Source organism: Tachyglossus aculeatus, chromosome 17 (genome assembly GCF_015852505.1).
Source record: "Tachyglossus aculeatus isolate mTacAcu1 chromosome 17, mTacAcu1.pri, whole genome shotgun sequence".
NCBI classification, from domain to species: Eukaryota; Metazoa; Chordata; class Mammalia; order Monotremata; family Tachyglossidae; genus Tachyglossus; species Tachyglossus aculeatus.
In genome coordinates this window covers 11,721,064-11,743,885 of record NC_052082.1, presented here as the reverse complement: position 1 = coordinate 11,743,885, position 22,822 = coordinate 11,721,064, and the positions used below count along the sequence as shown (strand labels likewise).

General features: G+C 46.2%; 1 protein-coding gene across 1 annotated transcript in view; it reads right to left on the bottom strand.

The window, feature by feature from the left end:
- The window catches only part of ANTXR2 (ANTXR cell adhesion molecule 2), a 168,109-nt gene that overhangs the window by 122,293 nt on the left and 22,994 nt on the right, over positions 1–22,822 (bottom strand). Inside the window, exon 7 of the mRNA XM_038759122.1 lies at positions 22,560–22,640. Within this exon, the coding sequence (XP_038615050.1) occupies positions 22,560–22,640 (81 nt within the window). The remainder of the gene's footprint in view (positions 1–22,559; positions 22,641–22,822) is intronic.

Sequence of the window (22,822 nt, the reverse complement as noted above, 5' to 3'; positions counted from 1 at the left end):
GTCCCTACCCAACAGTGGGCTCACAGTCTAGAAGAGGTGCAGAAGTAAACTGAGCCTGCTCGGAAGGGTGACGTGGTCACCCTTGGAAGTCGGGGAATCCCCAAAGATGTTTTCAGAGGAGACGACGATGCTTGATTTATGCCTGGGGTCCAGGATGTCAGCTTCACACAGCCTCACAGTGTCACACAGTTATCACTTCTGCAGGAAATGCTAGTCCTCAATAGGAAACAGAAGAGCTACACTATCTTCCGGGGCTTGAGGAAGAGGAGGAAATAAGCTAACGTCAGTGGACCGCAGATTTTCTCAGTGACACCTTTGGCTCAGGGACAAAGGATCTTTCACCCTGTTGCAGACCATTCCAGTGTGGTCTCCATGCTTTCTTCTGCGATGCCCCACCTATTGGCTCTGGCCACCCGCCTCGTCTCCACCGACCCTGGCCCAGACTTCTTGGGGTCCCCGGCCATGCCTCCCCAAATGGGCAGAGAAACAGCATGGCTTTATGGATACAGCCCAGGCCTGGGAATCAGAGGGCCTGGGTTCTAATCCCAGCTCCGCCACTTGCTGCTGGGTGACCTTGGACAAGTTCCTTAATTCTCTGCTCCTCATTTACCTCATCTGTAAAATGGGGATTAAGTTGGCCAGCCCTATGTGGGACAGGGACCGTGTCCAGCTGATTGTCTTGTATCTACCCCAGACCATAGTGGAGTGCCTGGAATATAGTAAGTGCTTAACAGATATCATTAAAAAAGCCCATAATCATTCATTCATTCAATCGTATTTATTGAGCACCTACTGTGTGCAGAGCACTGTACTAAGCGCTTGGGAAGTACAAGTAGGAAACATATATGAATCTCCCTTCTTCCAGTCCTCGCTTCTCCTCACCCAGGCCATCCCTCCTCCTATGCCAGGCCCTACCTCCCTCCTACCCCTAATCCTACCCCTTCCCCATGACCGGCCCATTTCCTCAGAGCCTTGGCAGTAGGGTTGTTCCTCTGCTTCTCTGTTTTGTGGGGGTACACAAAACATTTACACCCTCCTCTCTCCTACCCCAACCCAAGCAACTGCTATTACTGCAATGCAAGGCCCAGCCCCAGTCTGCCCAGCTGGTGAAAACTGAGCTCAAATATTGTGGCCTAGTGGAAAGAGTGCAGGCTTGGAAGTCAGAGGACGTGAGTTCGAATCCCAGCTCAGCCACTTTTCTCTTGTGTGATTTTGGGAAAGTCGCTTCGTTTCTCTTTGTCTCGGTTACCTCATCTGTAAAATGGGGATGAAGACTGTGAGCCCCAAGAGAGACAGGGACTGTGTCTAACCCGATTAGCTTGTAGCTACCCCAGTGCTTAGAACATGCTTGTTGCTTAATAAGCGCTTCACAAATACCACAGTTATTAAAATAACCAGAGGGCAACTCACTGGAGAGCAAAATCCAGTGAGGGGAATGGGACTTACCCCCAGATGACTGAGACAAAGAGGAACAGAATAGCTCTCTTCCTCCCTTCAAGGCCCTACTAAGAGCTCACCTCCTCCATGAGGCCTTCCCAGACTGAGCCCCCTCCTTCCTCTCCCCCTCCCCCTCCTCTCCATTCCCCCGCCTTACCTCCTTCCCCTCCCCACAGCACCTGTATATATGTATATGTTTGTACGTATTTATTACTCTATTTTATTTGTGCACATTTATTCTATCCATTTTATTTTGTTAATATGTTTTGTTTGGTTCTCTGTCTCCCCCTTCTAGACTGTGAGCCCACTGTTGGGTAGGGACCGTCTCTATGTGTTGCCAACTTGTACTTCCCAAGCGCTTATTACAGTGCTCTGCACATAGAAAGTGCTCAATAAATACGATTGAATGAATGAATGAAGGAGGACCTGGGTTCTAATATTGTCTGCTGTGGGACATTGGGCAAGTTACTTCATTTCTCTAGGCCTCAGTTCCCTCATTCATTCAATCGTATTTATTGGGCGCTTCCTGTGTGCAGAGCGCTGGACTAAGCAAGTTGGCAACATATAGAGATGGCCCCTACCCAACAACGGGCTCACAGTCTAGAAGGGGGAGAAAGACAACAAAACCTGTGGATGGGCGTCAAGTCGTCAGAACAGATAGAATTAAAGCTAGATGCACATCATTAGCAAAATAAATAGAATAGTAAATACGTACAAGTAAAATAGAGTAATAAATCTGTCCAAACATATATACAGGTGCTGTGGGGAGGGGAAGGAGGTAGGCCGGGGGATGGGGAGGAGGAGAGGAAAAAGGGGGCTCAGTCTGGAAAGGCCTTATCTGTAAAATGGGGATGAAGATCATGAGTCCCACACGGGACAGGGACTGTGTCCAATAACAATAATAATGATGATGACATTTCTTAAGCACTTACTATGTGCAAAGCACTGTTCTAAGCGCTGGGGGGATACAAGGTGATCAGGTTGTCCCACGTGGGGCTCACAGTCTTAATCCCCATTTTACAGATGAGGGAACTGAGGCTCAGAGAAGTTAAGTGATTTGCCCAAGGTCACACAGCAGACATGTGGGGCATGGCTCAGTGGAAAGAGCAGGGACTTGGGAGCCAGAGGTCATGGGTTTGAATCCCGCCTCCCCCACATGTCTGCTGTGTGACCTCGGGCAAGTCACTTCACTTCTCTGTGCCTCAGTTCCCTCATCTCTAAAATGGGGATTAAGACTGTGAGCCCCACATGGGACAACCTCATCTCCTTGTGTTCCCCCCGGCGCTTAGAACAGTGCTTTGCACATAGTAAGCGCTTAACAAATACCAACATTATTATTATTATCATTATGTGGGGGAGCCGGGATTCGAACCCATGACCTCTGACTCCCAAGCCCGTGCTCTTTCCACCGAGCCACGCTGCTTCTCTCTAAGTGCCTCTGATTACCGTGTATCTATCCCAGGGCTTATTAGAGTGCCTGGCAAGCTTAATAAATCATCATCATCATCAATCGTATTTATTGAGCGCTTACTGTGTGCAGAGCACTGTACTAAGCGCTTGGGAAGTACAAATTGGCAACATATAGAGACAGTCCCTACCCAACAGTGGGCTCACAGTCTAAAATAAATACCAGAATTAATAATATTAATCCTGGGTCCTCACCTCCTTCCCGACCTTGCTAGGAGATCCTGAGCCCCGGGCACCACCCCAACCCGAGCCTCTGCCACCTTCTCCATCTGCTCCATCTGTATATATGTATATATGTTTGTACATATTTATTACTCTATTTATTTATTTTATTTGTACATATCTATTCTATTTATTTTATTTTGTTAGTATGTTTGGTTTTGTTCTCTGTCTCCCCCTTTTAGACTGTGAGCCCACTGTTGGGTAGGGACTGTCTCTATATGTTACCAATTTGCATTTCCCAAGCGCTTAGCACAGTGCTCTGCACATAGTAAGCGCTCAATAAATACGATTGATGATGACGATGATGATGCTCCAATATTTTCCGCCATTTCTCAAAAAGCAAAGCGCTCTGCTGGAGCGGTATGTCTCCGCAGCCGGTGTTTTTGGAAAATCCGACATCAGTGGCCCAGACGTGACCTCTGGGGTTGGAACAGCTTTCTGCCTCCTCTTCCTACTTTTCTTCTACAATGTTTTCCTCCTTAAACAGAGAGGCAGAGAAACAGCGTGGCTCAGTGGGAAGAGCACGGCCTTAGGAGTCAGAGATCATGGGTTCAAATCCCAGCTCCACCACTGGAGAAGTCACTTCACTTCTCTGGGCCTCAGCTACCTCATCTGTAAAATGGGAATTAAGACCGTGAGCCCCAAGCAGAGAAGCAGTATGGCTCAGTGGGAAGAGCACGGCCTTAGGAGTCAGAGATCATGGGTTCAAATCCCGGCTCCCCCACTGGGCAAGTCACTTCACTTCTCTGGGCCTCAGCTACCTCATCTGCAAAATGGGAATTAAGACTGCGAGCCCCACGTGGGACAACCTGATCACCTTGTATCCTCCCCAGTGCTTAGAACAGTGCTTTGCACAAAGTAAGCACTTAACAAATGCCATTATTATTATTAAACCCAGGAGAAGCAGAGTGTGCACGGGCTTTGGAGTCAGAGGTCATGGGTTCAAATCCCAGCTCCACCAACTGTCAGCTGTGTAACTTTGGGCAAGTCACTTCACTTCTCTGGGCCTCAGTTACCTCATCTGTAAAATGGGGATGAAGACTGTGAGCCCCCTGTGGGACAACCTGATCACCTTGTAACCTCCCCAGTGCTTAGAACAGTGCTTTGCACATAGTAAGCACTTAATAAATGTCATTATTATTATTATTATCATTATTAGGAGAAGCAGCATGGTCTAGTGGAAAGAACACAGGCCTTGGAGTCAGAGGATCTGGATTCCTTCCTCCACCACATCTGCTGTATGACCTTGGGCAAATGACTTCACTTCTCTGGGCCTCAGTTACCTCATCTGTAAAATGGGGGTTAGGACAGGGTCTGTGTCCAGCCCTATTAGCTTGTATCTACCCCAGCACTTGTACAGTGTCTGGCATAGAGTAAATACTTAACAAATAGCATTTTAAAAATAGAATTCCTTATCTACCAACAAATAAACTGTGTGTGGCATGGGCGGGGGGGGTGGGGGGCATGGGTGTATGTGTGTGCATGTATAGCACTTCCTTTTAAAGATCAAGAGGAAAAGCGTGAATCAAGGGAGTGACACATCGTAGGGGGATTCCATAACTTATGTATAAGCAAATCTAGCTTGTGGGTTAAGCCAGAATGTTTCCAGCTGAGGAAGAGGCTCAGCTTGTTTCTTTTCAGAATTAATTTCAGCTGAGAGGGCATGGTGCACCCCCTCCCTGGAGTCAAAGCGATTTCACCACCTCCACACACCCAAAACGTTGGCCGTGGTCGGATCTCCACGGTCCTAAAGCAACACCAGGACAACCTGCTCAGTGCATCTTGCCAGCGAGGGCCAATTTCCATAGGAAGTCGGGGCACATCAGGAAATGGTCCGGTAGCAAATGGACATTTTTTTTAAGCCAGTTGCTTTTCCAAATCAGTACTCCGAACCAAGTAAAACAGAACGGTTTTCCACCTACTCAGGGGAAAACCCATGAGACGAGCCGTTTCTCCTCTTTCCCTCCCTCGCTCCCTGTATTTTTTGTCATCGCTCTCATTTTCTCCAGGCCTGCCTACCCTTCTGCAAGCACTGTCTTTGTTGGGTTTTCTTTTTCCTCACTCCACTCTCGCCCACTGTCGAACTCTCGCCCTGCTCCGCTCCTCTCCTCCATCCCGGCTCTGCCAGTTGTTAGCTGGGTGACTTTGGGTGAGTCACTTAACTTCTCAGTGCCTCGGTTACCTCATCTGTAAAATGGGGATTAAGACTGTGAGCCCCCCTTGGGACAACCTGATCACCTTGTAACCTCCCCAGCGCTCAGAACAGTGCTTTGCACATAGTAAGCGCTTAATAAATGCCATCATCATCATCATCACAGCACTCAGAGGTGACAGCTGGAGGCTCAATTCCCTCACCCACTTTCCAGCTCCTCATACATAGACCAAACTAATCTTCCTGCCTCCCCGCAATTTTCTCCCACCATCATCCTCCCCAACAGCCTCCTTCCCTCTTTCTCTCTGCCCTACCTCCTTCCCCTCCTTTCTTCCTTCTTTTTTTCTTTCCTCCAGCCCCCTTCTCTCCCCCAGAGCCTCCTCCCTGCCTCAACCCCTTCCCCCCTTTATGACTCTCCCCCACGAACCAGGCAGAGAGGATAGACTCTGGTGACCCAGGCTCCCTCCCTTAAAAAAGACACGCAATGTGCTCCAGTGAAAACAATCACTATATAAGGCCACCCTCCAGAACCACCAGCTGATAAAGTTAACAAGGAGTCGTCACAAGGCAGAAATCACCAGTTGTTCTAGAGGCACTTACTCCCTGGAGGAAGACACAATAAGCAAAAGGCTTTCTAATTCAAGGATGGGGCTTGAAAAAGACCTGGTAAACCCTTGTTTTCGGCCCACGACTCTTCAGGATAATAGATTGGCTCATTTGGTTTCACTGCTTGAACTTGCTAAAGCTTCACCGAGCTCAGAAGCTGAAAATAATCTAGAGAATCACCTAAATAAAAAATAACCTAAAATAAAATACGCCTGTCTACTTGTTTTGTTGTCTGTCTCCCCCCTTCTAGACTGTGAGCCCGTTGTTGGGTGGGAATTGTCTCTTTCAGTTGCCAAATTGTACTTTCCAAGCAGTTAGTACAGTGCTCTGCACACAGTAAGTGCTCAATAGATATGACTGAATGAATGAATGAAGTAATCATGCAATCAGACATGGTTGGGTTATGAGAAGCAGCGTGGCTCAGTGGAAAGAGCCCGGGCTTTGGAGTCAGAGGTCATGGGTTCAAATGCCAGCTCCGCCAACTGTCAGCTGGGTGACTTTGGGCAAGTCACTTGACTTCTCTGGGCCTCAGTTCCCTCATCTGTAAAATGGGGATTAAAACTGCGAGCCCCCGGGGGACAACCTGATCACCTTTTAACCTCCCCAGCGCTTAGAACAGTGCTTTGCACATAGTAAGCACTTAATAAATGTCATTATCATTATTATTATTATGAATCAGGGGGAGGCAGTGATGATAGGGAAAATGCACTGGCTTAGGTAGAAAGGGCCTACTGGACGTCTCTAATCAATCAATGCTATTTACTGAGTGCTTACTATATGCAGAGCACTGTTCTAAGCACTTAGGAGAGTATGACAGAATTGACAGTTGCGTTCCCTGCCCACCTCTGATAATAGTAATAATTATAGTATTTGTTAAGCATCTACTCTGTGCCAAGCATTGGACAACCTGATCACCTTGCAACCTCCCCAGTGCTTAGAATAGTGCTTTGCACATAGTGAGCGCTTAACAAATACCATCATCATTATTATTATTATTATTATTTGCTGAGTGCTTACTATATGCAGGGCACTGTTCTAAGCACTTAGGAGAGTATGACAGAATTAACACATGCGTTCCCTGCCCACCTCTGACAATAGTAATAATTACAGTATTTGTTAAGCATCTACTCTGTGACAAGCACTGGACAACCTGATCGCCCTGTAACCTCCCCAGCACTTAGAACAGTGCTTTGCACATAGTAAGCGCTTAACAAATACCATCATTATTATTATTATTATTTGCTGAGTGCTTACTATATGCAGAGCACTGTTCGAAGCACTTAGGAGAGTATGACAGAATTAACAGATGCGTTCCCTGCCCACCTCTGATAATAGTAATAATTATAGTATTTGTCAAGCATCTACTCTGTGACAAGCACTGGACAACCTGATCGCCCTGTAACCTCCCCAGTGCTTAGAACAGTGCTTTGCACATAGTAAGCACTTAACAAATACCATTATTATTATTATTACTATTATTATGAATCAGGGGAGGCAGTGATGATAGGGAAAATGCACTGGTCTAGGTAGAAAGGGCCTACTGGATGTCTCTAATCAATCAATGCTATTTACTGAGTGCTTACTATATGCAGAGCACTGTTCTAAGCACTTAGGAGAGTATGACAGAATTGACAGATGCAATCCCTGCCCACCTCTGATAATAGTAATACTTATAGTATTTGTTAAGCATCTACTCTGTCCCAAGCATTGGAGTAGATAGAAGATAATCAGGTCAGGCATAGTCCATGTCCCACATGAGACTCCTATAATCTAAATATTATTATTATTACTATTATATGCTTACTATGTGTCAAGCACTGTTCTAAAGCTCTGGATAGATAGAAGTTAATCAGGTTGGACACAGTCCCTGTCCCACCTGGGGCTCACAGTCTAAGTAGGAAGGGAAACGGGTATTGGATCCCCAGCTTACAGATGGGGAAAACTGAGGCACAGAGAAGTTGAGTGACAAGCCCAAGGTCACACAGCGGGCAAGACGCAAAGCCAGGATTAGAACCCAGCTTCTCTGACACCCTGACACGAGCACTTTCCACTAGGCCATGCTGCCTCTGGTCACTGCTTCCCTGCAGCCCACTCAGGGACCGTGATTCAGCCACTGGGAGAAAACTCTGCAGAAAAGGGAAGCATGGCGTTCACTCATTCATTCATTCGATCGTATTTATTGAGCGCTTACTGTGTGCAGAGCACTGTATTAGGCGCTTGGGAAGTCCAAGTTGGCAACATCTAGAGACGGTCCCTACCCAACAGCGGGCTCACAGTCTAGAAGGGGGAGACAGACAACAAAACAAAACACATAAACCAAATAAAATAAGCAGAATAATTATGTACAAGTAAAATAAATAAATGGAGTAATAAGTATGTACAAACATATATACAGGTGCTGTGGGGAGGGGAAGGATCTGGGGTGTCCTGCTGGCTTGTGGTTCTCAGCAATCACGTTCTGAGCAATCAATGTCCCAGAGAAGTTCAATGTCGCCTGACATTTCTGTGCCTCAGTTTCCTCAACTGTAAAAAGAAGGTTTAATACCTGTTCTCCCTCCCACTTAGACTGTGAGCCCCATGTGGGACAGGGACTGTTTCCAACCTGATTAACTTGTATCTATCCCAGAGCGCTTGGTTGGTCGAATGTTCCTGGGGCCTATTATAACAGTAATAATAACTGTAGTACTCGTTCATTCATTCAATCGTATTTATTGAGCGCTTACTGTGTGCAGAGCACTGTACTAAGCGCTTGGGAAGTACAAGTTGGCAACATATAAAGACGGTCCCTACCCAACAACGGGCTCAAGTCTAAAAGGGGGAGACAGACAACAAAACATGTAGACAGGTGTCAAAGTCGTCTTCTGCGTCACCCTGACTTGCTCCCTTTATTCATTTCCTGTCCCCAGGCATTTATGTCCATATCCTGTCATTTATTTCTTTATATTCATGTTTGTCTCCCCCTCTAGACTGTAAGTTCAGGGAATTCGTTAAGCACTTACTTTGTGCCAGTTACTGTACGAAGCGCTGAGGTGGATACAAGCCAAGTGGGTTGGACACAGTTCCTGTCCCGCATAGGGCTGTCTTAATCCCCACTTTACAGATGAGGGAACTGAGGCACAGAGAAGTGAAGTGACTTGCCCAAGGCCACACAGCAGACAAGTGGCAGAGCCGGGATTAGAACCCATGACCGTCTGGCTCCCAGGCCCTGTGCTCGGGCTTCCAACAAATCACAACTTTGCTGGCCCACTGTGGGAGATCTTCTATTAGAAACACGATTCGATGGGAGAGTTGTCATTTTCAGGGGAATAGCCACCTACCCAAAAAATGCCCCCTCTCTTCCTCCCTTTTCCCTTTCCCTTCTTTCCACCGTCAGATGGGTCCTCTATGGCTTGACATTTCTGGTTGTTTTCCTCTTCCTCTTTTTGTTTCTCTCCTCCCTGTGACCACATTTCCTCAGTTCCCCTTCCCTCCTCCCGGCCCGGTTCTGCATCAACTGCAAAGTGCCTGGCCTCACTTTCCCCGATCTAATGGGGAAAGGGGCTTGGGGGAGGCTATGAGCTGGCCCAAATCTTATTTCAAAACAATCAATCAATCAATCAACCGTATCTATTGAGCGCTTACTGTGTGCAGAGCACTGTACTAAGCGCTTGGGAAGTACAAGTTGGCAACATCTAGAGACAGTCCCTACCCAACAGTGGGCTCACAGTCTAGAAGGGGGAGACAGAGAACAAAACCAAACACATTAACAAAATAAAATAAATGGAATAGATATGTACAAGTAAAATAAATAGAGTAATAAATATGTACAAACATATATACAGGTGCTGTAGGGAAGGGAAGGAGGTAAGACGGGGGGGATGGAGAGGAGGATGAGCGGGAGAGGAGGTCAAGAAACAAGGTCAAGAAGTAATAATAATAATAATGGTATTTATTCAGCACTTACTATGTGCCAAGCACTGTTCTAAGCCCCGGGGTAGTTACAAGGTAATCAGTTTGTCCCACGTGAGGCTCACAGTCTTAATCCCCATTTTAAAGACTCATTCATTCAATCGTATTTATTGAGCGCTTACTGTGTGCAGAGCACTGTACTAAGCGCTTGGGAAGTACAAATTGGCAACATATAGAGATGGTCCCTACCCAACAGTGGGCGCTCAGTCTAGAAGGGGGAGACAGAGAACAAAACAAAACATATTAAAACAAAATAAATAGAATAAATATGTACAAATTAAATAGAGTAATGAATACGTACAAACATATATACATATATACAGGTGCTGTGGGGAGGGGAAGGAGGTAAGGCGGGGGGGATGGAGGGGGTCTAATGGGGAAGGGGGTTTGGGGGAGGCTATGAGCTGGCCCAAATCTTATTTCAAAACAAGGTCAAGAAGTAATAAAAATAATAGTGGCATTTATTCCGCACTTACTATGTGCCAAGCACTGTTCTAAGCCCTGGGGTAGTTACGTGGTAATCAGGTTGTCCCACGTGAGGCTCACAGTCTTAATCCCCATTTTACAGATGTGGTAACTGAGGCACAGAGAAGTTAAGTGGCTTGCCCAAAGTCACACAACAGACAAGTGGCGGAGTCAGGATTAGAACCCACGTCCTCTGACTCCCCGCTGCTAGTAGTAGAAGGAGTCGGTGATATAATAGTAGCTGTAGCAGTAATAGTAGTAGCAATTATAAGTACTATAAATTATTTCTTCATATTAATGCATGTCTCCGCCTCTAAACTGTAAGCTCATTATGGGCAGGGAACATGTCTGCTAATGGTTATAGTGTACAATCTCAAGCTCTTAGTACAGTGCTCTGCACTTAGTAAACACTCAATAAATACCACTGACTGATTGACAGTAGAAATAATAGTACTAATAGCAGTAGAATTATTAATTACCGCATTTCAGTATTATAAATTACTGCATTCATATTAACGCCTGGCCCCCCCTCAGACTGTAAGCTCATTATGGGCATGGAACAAGTCTGCTAATTTTTGTATTGTACTCTCCCAAGAGCTTAGTTCAGTGCTCTGCACTTAATAAGCGCTTAATAAATACCACTGATTGATTGATTGATTAATAGTAGAAGTAGTAGCAGCAGCAGCCATAGAAGTAGGAGTAGTACTTGGCTCAGTGGAAAGAGCCCGGGCTTTGGAGTCAGAGGTCATGGGTTCAAATCCCAGCTCCGCCACTTGTCAGCTGTGTGACTTCGGGCAAGTCACTTCACTTCTCTGGGCCTCAGTCCCCTCATCTGTAAAATGGGGATGAAGACTGTGAGCCCCCTTGGGACAACCTGATCACCCTGTAACCTCCCCAGTTCTTAGAACAGTGCTTTGCATGTAGTAAGCGCTTAATAAATGCCATTATTATTATCAATCAATCGTATTTATTGAGTATCAGTAGTAGCAGTGCTAGTAAAGTAATAATGATGGTATTTGTTAAACGCTTACTATGTGCCAAGCACTATTCTAAGCACTGGGCACTGTTCTAAGCGCTGGTATTAGTAATCATCAGCATTAGTAATAGTGGGCTTTAGTAAGTACAATAATAATGATGGTTTCACTATTTTATAAATTTATTATTTTGTATATTTTACGGAAGTTTTCTATATTTTATATTTTGTTCTATAAAATGATAGTAGAAGTAGTAGAATTAGTAATAGTAGTAGAAGTAATGGTACTGTTCTATTGTACTCTTCCAAGCGGTTAGTACAGTACTCTGCAGACAGTTAAGTGCTCAATAAATACGACTGCTATGACTAATAGCAGTACCACTGGCTGAGTGCCCCCTTGGTATACTGTAGTAAGTGTTTGGACAGTTCAGAATAGGCAACAGAACTCCCATTTCCTTTCTTTCCTAAATCTTAACAATGTCAAAATTAATTCCCCAACTCTGGGGGTGGAGGGGGCAGGGTCCTTCCCCAGAGGCCATCCCTCACAGGGTCTCATCTAGGATCGCTCCAAGTTATTATTACTAATAATAACAATCATAATAATAATTGTGGTATGTGTTAAGCACTTACCACTGTACTAAATGCTGGGGTAGATACAAGATAATCAGGTCCCACACGGGGCTCACAGTCTAAGTAGGAGGGAGAACGGATAGCGAATCCCCATTCTAGGGAACTGAGGCCCAGAGAAGTGAAATCACAGCATGGCTCAGTGGAAGGAGCACGGGCTTTGGAGTCTGAGGTCATGGGTTCAAATCCCGGCTCTGTCAGCTGTGTGACTCTGGGCAAGTCACTTCACTTCTCTGGGCCTCAGTTACCTCATCTGTAAAATGAGGATTAAAACTGTGAGCCCCCCGTGGGACAACCTGATCACTTTGTAACCTCCCCAGCGCTTAGAACAGTGCTTTGCACATAGTAAGCGCTTAACAAATACCATCATTATTATTATCACTTGCCCAAGGTCACGCTGCAGACAAGTGGCAGAATGGGGATTCGAACCCAGTTCCTCCGACTCCCAGGCTGTGCTCTTTTCACTAGGCCACGCTGCTTCTCGTGTCCACTTGCCAAGAGCACAGACAAGTAACCAAAATGTGCCCGCTCTTTTCGGTTGGTGTATGTAGACGCCAGTCTCATGCGAGGACATTGGACTTGAGGAGGAAACTGTAGGCTTCACCAGGGGAATGTGATGTGGTGAACCTGAGAGCTAACCACACATCCTGGAGACCCAAAACACAGTTTACATAACACTTTGATATCAATCAATCAATCAATCAATCGTATTTATTGAGTGCTTACTATGTGCAGAGCACTGTACTAAGCGCTTGGGAAGTACAAATTGGCAACACATAGAGACAGTCCCTACCCAACAGTGGGCTCACAGTCTAAAAGGGGGAGACAGAGAACAGAACCAAACATACCAACAAAATAAAATAAATAGGATAGAAATGTACAAGTAAAATAAATAAATAAATAAATAAATAAATAAATAGAGTAATAAATATGTACAACCATAATATACATATATACAGGTGCTGTGGGGAAGGGAAGGAGGTAAGATGGGGGGATGGAGAGGGGGACGAGGGGGAGAGGAAGGAAGGGGCTCAGTCTGGGAAGGCCTCCTGGAGGAGGTGAGCTCTCAGCAGGGCCTTGAAGGGAGGAAGAGAGCTAGCTTGGCGGAGGGGCAGAGGGAGGCCATTCCAGGCCCAGGGGATGACGTGGGCCGGGGGTCGACGGCGGGACAGGCGAGAATGAGGTACGGTGAGGAGATTAGTGGTGGAGGAGCGGAGGGTGCGGGCTGGGCAGTAGAAGGAGAGAAGGGAGGTGAGGCAGGAGGGGGCGAGGTGATGGACAGCCTTGAAGCCCAGGGTGAGGAGTTTCTGCCTGATGCGCAGATTGATTGGTAGCCACTGGAGATTTTTGAGGAGGGGGGTAATATGCCCAGAGCATTTCTGGACAAAGATAATCCGGGCAGCAGCATGAAGTATGGATTGAAGTGGAGAGAGACAGGAGGATGGGAGATCAGAGAGAAGGCTGGTGCAGTAGTCCAGACGGGATAGGATGAGATAGGTGGCCTTACACAAAAAAAGCAGTCCTGCAGACAGTCGAATTAGCCAAGGGCAGGTAGAGACCTTTAGCAATTCGATAGTATTCAGCAGACCGATAAGCCACGGACGCCCAGCCCCACACTTATGTTTGACAGTCATTCAATCATTCAATTGCATTTATTGAGCGCTCGCTGCGTGCAGGGCACTGTACTAAGTGCTGAGCCCACTGTTGGGTAGGGACCGCCTCTAGATGTTGCCAACTTGGACTTCCCAAGCGCTTAGTACAGTGCTCTGCACACAGTAAGCGCTCAATAAATACGATCGATTGATTGATTGAGAGTGCGATACAACCATAAACATTTGTTGCCCACTACAGCGCTTAGAACAGTGCTTCGCACGTAGTAAGAGCTTAACAAATGCCATTATTATTATCATTATTATTATTATTATTATTATTATTATTATTACCAGCCCACTACCAAAGGGGGACAGACATTAATAGAAAGAAAGAAATGACAGATATGGGCATAAGTGCTTTTGGGCTGGGAAGGGGGATAAATAAAGGGAGCAAGTCAGGGTGATGCGGAAGGGAGCGGGAGAAGAGGAAGGCCTCTTGAAGGAGATGTGAGCCCACTGCTGGGTAGGGACTGTCTCTATATGTTGCCAACTTGTACTTCCCAAGCGCTTAGTACAGTGCTCTGCACACAGTAAGCGCTCAATAAATACAATTGATTGATGTGATTTGAAGTAACTGTCTGCCGGGGAGAGGCCTGGGGCCACCCTTTAACACCACAGTTTTATCCCTGGAAAACCTCAGCCTTTGAACTACAGGAAACCTTGTGGGTAGGAAACGTGTATCAGCTCTGCTTTACAGTGCTCTGCACACACAGTGCTCTGTTTAATAAACAGTACCTTTTAAGCACTTTCTATGTACCGAGGACTGTTCTAAGCGCTGGGGTAGGTACGAGTTAATCAGTTTGGACAGCCTTTGTCCCCCGTGGGGCTCATATCTTATAGAAGAGGCCCAGAGAAGTGAAGGTGAGGTAACTGAGGCCCAAGGTCACACAGCCGACAAGCAGCGGAGCCAGGATTTAGAAGCCAGGTCCTTCTGACTCCCAGGACCGCGTTCTATCTAATAATAACAATAATAATAATAATAATGGTATTTGTTAAGCATTTACTATATGCCAAGCACTGTTCTCAGCGCTGGGGTAGATTCAAGCTAATCCGGTTGTCCCACGTGGGGCTCACAGTCTTCATCCCCATTTTACAGATGAGGGAACTGAGGCACAGAGAATAATAATAATGATGATGGCATTTATTAAGCGCTTACTATGTGCAGTGCACTGTTCTCAGCGCTGGGGAAGATACAAGGTGATCAGGTTGTCCCATGGGGGGCTCACAGTCTTAATCCCCATTTTACAGATGAGGGAACTGAGGCACAGAGAGGTGAAGTGACTTACCCAAAGTCACACAGCTGACAAGTGGCGGAGCCAGGATTAGAACCCACGACCTCTGACTCCCAAGCCTGGGCTCTTTCCACTAAGCCACTCTGCTTCTCAATAATACCATTGATTGATTGACCGATGGATTCTGGAAGATCTCGGCCCTTTAGATCCTGTTGGTTGGATCTAATTTAGGAGGCAGCCGGTCGGATTTAGAGAAGCAGCGTGGCTTAGTGGAAAGAGCTCGGGCTTGGGAATCAGAGGTTGTGGGTTCTAATCCTGGCTCTGCCACCTATCAGCTATGTGACTTTGGGCAAGTTACTTCACTTCTCTGTGCCTCAGTTACCTCAACTGTAAAATGGGGGTGAAGACTGTGAGCCCCACATGGGACAACCTGATTACCTTGTAGTCATTCATTCATTCAATCATATTTATTGAGCACTTACTGTGTGCAGAGCACTATACTAAGCACTTGGAAAGTACAATTCCGCAAGAGATAGAGACAACCACTACCCAACAATGGACTCACAGTCTAGAAGGGGGAGACAGACAACAAAACAAGTAGGCATCAATAGCATCAAAATAAATAGAATTACAGATATATAGATATCATTAATAAAATACAGCAATAAATATGTACAATTATACACAAGTGCTGTGTAACTACCCCAGAGCTTAGATCTGTTCTGACAACTTGACACCTGTCCACATGTTTTGTTTTGTTTTCTGTCTTCCCCATCTAGACTATAAGCCTGTTGTTGGGTAGGGACCGTCTCTATATGTTTCCAACTTGTACTTCCCAAGCGCTTATTACAGTGCTCTGCACACAGTAAGCGCTCGATAAGTACAATTGAATGAATGAATGAATGAAAGCATGAATCAGTCCTTGGCATATAGTAAGCGCTTAACAAATACCATCATTATTATTATTTAACTTAGTAGTTCTGCTCTGACAGCCCCCAGAACCCAGACCTGGATCGCTCTGCCTCAGGAAGATGACTTTCCTCCATCATCTCTATAGGCCAGAGAGCACTCGTCCAATTCATTCAATCGTATTTATTGAGCGACTACTGTATTACTGCATGAAGTGCATCCGTTCAGCTGTTGAAGGCTGGAGCAGCATTTTTCCCAATCACTGAACCCCTTAACAGCTCCCTGCCATGGTTTCCCCCCCATTACTGCCTCCCCTCACCCCCGTCACATGGACGGAGTCCGGGAAACACGAGCCGGACTCAGTGGAGTCTGAGAACGCGACCACCCGTGTGGGCTAACAGGAGCTTGATGGAATCAGGATCATCTCCTGATTAGTACATCTCCTGATCAAGCGCTTAGTACAGTGCTCTGCACATAGTAAGCGCTCAATAAATACGATTGATGATCTCCCTAATGGCCATGTGGGGCTTTCCTTTGCTTTCTTCTCCTGGAGCTCAAATCCTAAATGTTCTTCTTCCCGACTGTCTGGCACCCCAAATCCCTATCGGAAATGCTTCCGCTTCGAACAGCCGTCACTGGAAATCAGCTGCTTCTCCTCATTCATTCATTCAATCGTATTTATTGAGCACTTACTGTGTGCAGAGCACTGTACTAAGCATCTGGGAAGTACAAGTTGGCAACATATAGAGACGGTCCCTACCCAACAGTGGGCTCACAGTCTAGAAGGGGGAGACAGAGAACAAAACAAAACATATTAACAGAATAAAATAAATAGAATAAATATGTACAAGTAAAATAAATAAATATGAGGAGGGAGGGCTTTCCAGGCCAGAGGCAGGATTTGGGCAAGCGGTCAGTGGAGAGATAGATGAGGTATAGTGAGAAGGTTAGCGTTAGAGCAGCGAAGTGTATGGGCTGGGTTGTAATAGGAGAGCAGCGAGGTAAGGTAAGAGGGGGCAAAGTGATGGAGTGCTTTAAAGCCAGTGGTAAGGAGTTTCTGGTTTTTTTCACTGTGCTCAGCAAGGGTCAAATTCCCGTCGATGCGTTATGGGTGAAAACCGGCTTCTGGCTCTATCCAAAGGCTCGCAGCCGGAGGCAGGGAGCCAAGGGAGATTTATCTGTGGGCTCCGTTCCCACTGCAGTAAATGGAGATGTTATTCACAATGCAGGATCTCCTCGCCCAGTGGAATGGCCAAATGGGCGTTGGGTTGGTTCCTCCCCTCGGGGTTGGCCAACCAACTCGCGCCAAGGATAAGGAGCGCAATAATAATCACTGTGGTGTTTATTAAGATGTCCCTTCCCCAAAAGGCAGAGTCATGTGGTTTTAAGAGCTTGGAGGACTGAGTTAGGCCGCACGCCAGGATACCACAGGATTGTTGAGCCCTGCCGGTCCTCGAACGGGGGCATTCATTCATTCATTCATTCAATCGTATTTATTGAGTGCTTACTGTGTGCACAGCACTATACTAAGCGCTTGGGAAGTACAAGTTGGCAAGATATAGAGATGGTCCCTACCCAACAGTGGGCTCACAGTCTAGAAGGACAGACAACAAAATAAAACATATTAACAAAATAAAATAAATGGAATAAATATGCACAAGTAAAATAGAGTAATAAATACATACTAAAATATATACATATGTACAGGTGCTGTGGTGTAGGGAAGGAGGTAAGGCCAGGGGGATGGGGAGGGGGAGGAGGGGGAAAGGAAGGAGGGGGCTCAGTCTGGGCAAAACCCCCTTTTCTTTTAATGGTATTTGTTAAGTGCCTACTATGCACCAGGCACTGGGGTAGATACAAGCAAATCAGGTTGGACCCAATCAACGTCCCACATGGGGCTCACAGTTTTAATCCCCGTTTTACAGATGAGGGAACTGAGGCACAGAGAAGTGACTTGCCCGAGGTCACACAGCACACAGGATTAGAACCCAGGCAGAGAAGCAGCGTGGCTTAGTGGAAAGAGCACGGGCTTGAGAGTCAGAGGACCTAGGTACCAATCCCAGCTCCACCACTTGTCTGCTGTTTGGCCTTGGGCAAGCCACTTAATTTCTCTGTGCCTCAGTTCCCTCATCTGTAAAATAGGGATTAAGACTGTGAGCCCCACATGGGACAACCTGATCACCTTGTATCTACCCCAGCGCTTAGAACAGTGCTTGGCAAATAGTAAGCGCTTAACAAATCCATTATTATTTTATTAGGCTCTCTTCCTCCCTTCAAGGCCCTACTGAGAGCTCACCTCCTCCAGGAAGCCTTCCCAGACTGAGCCCCTCCTTCCTCTCCCCCTCGTCCCCCTCTCCATCTCCGTCTTACCTCCTTCCCTTCCCCACAGCACCTGTATATATGTATATATGTTTGTACATATTTATTACTCTATTTATTGATTGATTTATTTTACTTGTACATATCTATTTATTTTATTTTGTTAATATGTTAGGTTTTGTTCTCTGTCTCCCCCTTCTAGACTGTGAGCCCACTTTTGGGTAGGGACTGTCTCTACATGTTGCCAACTTGGACTTCCCAAGCACTTAGTACAGTGCTCTGCACACAGTAAGCACTCAATAAATATGATTGATTGATTGATTGCTGCCTGATCACTCTTCCCCTCCGCCAGCCAGATCAAACCTAAAGGATCTCACATGTCTGCCGTGTGACCTTGGGCAAGTCACTTAACTTCTCTGAGCCTCAGTTACCTCATCTGTAAAATGGGGATTAAGACTGTGAGTCCCACATGGGACAATCTCATCACCTTGTATCCCCCCCCAGTGCTTTGCACATAGTAAGTGCTTAACAAATACCATCATTATTATTATTATTAAAGGATGACCCCTCCAAAGACCCAAACCCAGAGCTCCTTAGCATCTGTTTCCCTCACAGTGGGATGGTGCAGAGGGTTGGATAGGCGAGAGTGGGGTAGCCCTCACCTCCTCACAAGTTGAGTGAGGAGGCGAGACAGACGGCGGGCAGGGACGAGACAGAGTTTGAACAAACCCACCCTCACCAGAGGGGAGCAGTTTGGGTGAGTAAAATCATGTTGAGCAATTACTGTTTTCCCTTTCTGTTTGTGAATAAGAGCCAGAACAAACATTTTCAGGCTGGCAATCGCACTTGCTAGTCAGAACGGGCTTTTTCCCCCCCTATAAAATGAGGGGACTTACGGGAAGAGGTCCACAACGAAGTAGTCAACTGGGATAACGGCACCTGCCGTGCACCATCTAGCTAAGAGTCCACCAGCTTGCTTTGTTCTTTCAAGAATGCTAAGCAGCGCGGGGAGCTTAAGGTTCGCCAACAGGACCTCCGAGGGGAAGAAGGCATCACCTCGTCCCAGTGTGGTACAGGTTTTGCCCATTCGCGGCCGAACTGCCCGCAGCACGGTGCCGGAGTGAACCAATGCTTCCATACAGGCTCTTAGCCTGGAAGTCTTAGGATCAGGAGAGGCTCCATCACATCACCGCCACCGCCATGATCATCATCCCCACTCCCACCATTACCATCATCATCTTGACTACCACTGCCATTATCAGCATGTCAATCAATCAATTGTATTTATTGAGCGCTTACTGTGTGCAGAGCACTGGACTAAGCGCTTGGGAAGTACAAGTTAGCAACATATAGAGACAGTCCCTACCCAACAGTGGGCTCACAGTCTAAAAGGGGGAGACAGACAACAAAACCAAACATACTAACAAAATAAAATAAAATGTCCCCCACCCCTACCACCATCATCATCAGAGAAGCAGCGTGGCTCAGCGGAAAGAGCTTGGGCTTTGGAGTCAGAGATCATGAGTTCAAATCCCAGCTCCGCCGATTGTCAGTTCTGTGACTTTGGGCAAGTCACTTAACTTCTCTGGGCCTCAGTTACCTTATCTGTAAAATGGGGACTAAGACTGTGAGCCCTCCGTGGGACAACCTGATCACCTTGTAACCTCCCCAGCACTTAGAACAGTGCTTTGCACATAGTAAGCACTTAATAAATGCCATTATTATCATCATCATTGGCTTCACTACTGCCATTATCGTTACCATCACCCAACTGAAAGCTCACCTCCTCCAAGAGGCCTTCCCAGACTGAGCCCCCCTTGTCCTCTGTGCCGCCTCCCCTCCCCATCACCCCCACTACCCCTCCCCACCCCACAGCACTTGTGCATATACGTACGTATTTATTATTCTATTTATTTTATTAATGATGTGTATATACCTCTAATTATATTTAGTTATACTGATGCTATTGATGCCTGTCTACTTGCTTTGTTTTGTTGCCTGTCTCCCCCCTTCTAGACTGTGAGCCCGTTGTTGGGTTGGGATCATCTCTATTTGTTGCTTTATTTCCAAGCGCTTAGTACAGTGCTCTGCACACAGTAAGCATCATCATAATAACAATAATGATGGGATTTATTATGCGCTTGCTATGTGCAAAGCACTGTTCTAAGCACTGGGGAGGTGACAAGGTGATCAGGTTGTCCCACGGGGGGCTCACAGTTTTAATCTCCATTTTACAGATGAGGTAACTGAGGCACAGAGAAGTTAAGTGACTTGCCCAAAGTCACACAGCTGACAGTTGGCAGAGCTGGCATTTGAACCCATGACCTCTGACTCCAAAGCCCGGGCTCTTTCAACTGAGCCATGCTGCTTCTGCACACAGTAAACACTCAGTAAATAGCACTGATCGACCGACTGATAATGCAATGTCCTCTCTGCTACTGAACTGAGCATTTACCAGGGAGAAGAAGAGCTAGGCACTTCTCTTGGAGGCTTGACTGAAATCATTCATTATATGTATTATATGTATATGTATATATTATATATATTACGCCTTCCCAGACTGAGCTCCCTCCTTCCTCTCCTCCTCCTCTCCCTCCCCATCCCCCCCACCTTACCTCCTTCCCCTCCCCACAGCACCTGTATATATGTATATATGTTTGTATGTATTTATTACTCTATTTTATTTGTACATATTTATTCTATTTATTTTATTAATTTGTTAATATGTTTTGTTTTGTTCTCTATCACCCCCTTCTAGACTGTGAGCCCACTGTTGGGTAGGGACCATCTCGATATGTTGCCAACTTGGACTTCCCAAGCGCTTAGTCCAGTGCTCTGCACACAGTAAGCACTCAATAAATACGATTGAATGAATAAATGAATGAATATGTAATATCAAAACAGAATACCTAAGTGGCTAGCTGAATCAGCTAAAGAAGTCCAGAAAAACTTGCGAAATCCATAAAATGCCAGCTGTTCTTAATTGGGGATGTTTCCATTTTTTCGCTGTTATTTCACAGAATTCAGTCCTGCTCAGTTTCTTCGGGACTTTCTTTCTGCTGTTTTCGTTTCTTAAGACTCCCTGTTTTTCACTTCCCTCTGGTTTTTGAGCATTTCTGAGGCTCTGTAATGGTCAGAACCATAAAACCGATGCTTACAAACAAACCTAATTTCATCGCCTGTTTATGAACTGTCAACTTCCAGGAAAGCAAGCGGTGGGAAGCAAGAAGCAGCGTGGCCTAATGGAAAGAGTGCAAGACTGGGAGTCAGAATACCTGGATTCTATTCCCTGCTCTGCTAGTGGCCTGGTGTGTTAAGCGCTCAATAAATACAACTGAATGAATGAATGAATGACTGTGGCTCTAGAAAAGTCACTTAACTTCCTGTGCCTCAGTTTCCTCATCTGTAAAATGGGGATTCAATGCCATTTTCCCTCTTTCTTAGACTTTGAGCCCAATGACAATAATAATAATCACAATAATGATATTTGTTAAGCACTTACAGTGTGTCAAGCACTGTTCTAAGCGTCGGTGTAGATACAAGCAATCAGGTTGGACACAGTCCTTGTCCCACACGGGGCTCCCAGTCTTAATCTCCATTGTACAGATGCAGGAATTGAGGCCTGGAGAAATGAAATGACTTGGCCAGGGCCACACAGCAGACATGTAGTAAGGTTGGCATTAGAACTCAGGTCCTTCTAACTCCCAGGCCCAATCTCTATCCACTATGCTGCATTACGGATGTGGGGAGGAAAACAGCCCATTCCCAGTCCAATCCTTGTTCCATGCCGTCACCCATAAAATCCCCAAAGCTTCCCAAGAACTTGAGAGAGATGGGAACAACAAGTCTGAAAGGCGGGTGCCAATTACTGCTTCATACCTCCTTCCACTAAGATACTTGGCCCCAAATGCATTGGTTTTCCAAAGCCAATGGCTCCGTAAGAACTTAACCGACATATCATCTCAACTACTGCGTATCACTCGGTGAAAAAGACGTCCCCTAGTCGTTACTAAGCAAATGAGAGTACAATACACACGCGTAATTTACCAAATGGGAGAGCACCCATTTGTGTGCTGCAGTTGAATTCTCCGAGATATTCCATTCTGTGGCCTACAATTGCACTCATTCAATCTTCCAGGAGGCCTTCCCTGACTAAGCCCTCATTTCCCGTTCTTCCACACCATTCTGCATCGCCCTTGCACAGGGATTTGCTCCCTTTATTCCCCCCTCCCTCAGCCCCACAGCTCTTACGTACATGTCCGTCATTTATTTATTTACATTAATGCCTGCATTCCCCTCTAGACTATAAGCTTGTTTGGAGCAGGGAAACCGTCCACCAATTCTGTTATGTCGCACTTTCCCAAATGCTTAGTACAGTGCTCTGCACACAGTAGGTGCTCAATAAATACCACTGATTGATTGATATAGGTAGAGGCGACTGCCAAACCCTCAACCACCGTCTCCCTGGCAGGTTGGGTACAACCCTGAACCTAGCATCACGGTCCTCTGACATCTCTCGGACACATCTCCGCCTTCCACGGGATACTTACGGAATTGATTATTCCTTTCAGGGCTTGGAATCCTCCAGTGACGGGGAAGACTTGGTCTTTGGAATCTGCGATTTTTTCCAGCTTTAGAGAGGAAAGAGAGAGAGATTTTGAGAGGAAGGACGGGGAATCTTCACCGTTCCCGGATCATTTTGAAACATGGCGCTCTGACCCCAGCAATGCACCATCAGGTCAGCCCACCCAGGGTCACTCTAGCCAGTCCCACTGCACTGGATTTCCATGGAAGACTTGGAGAAAACAATCAG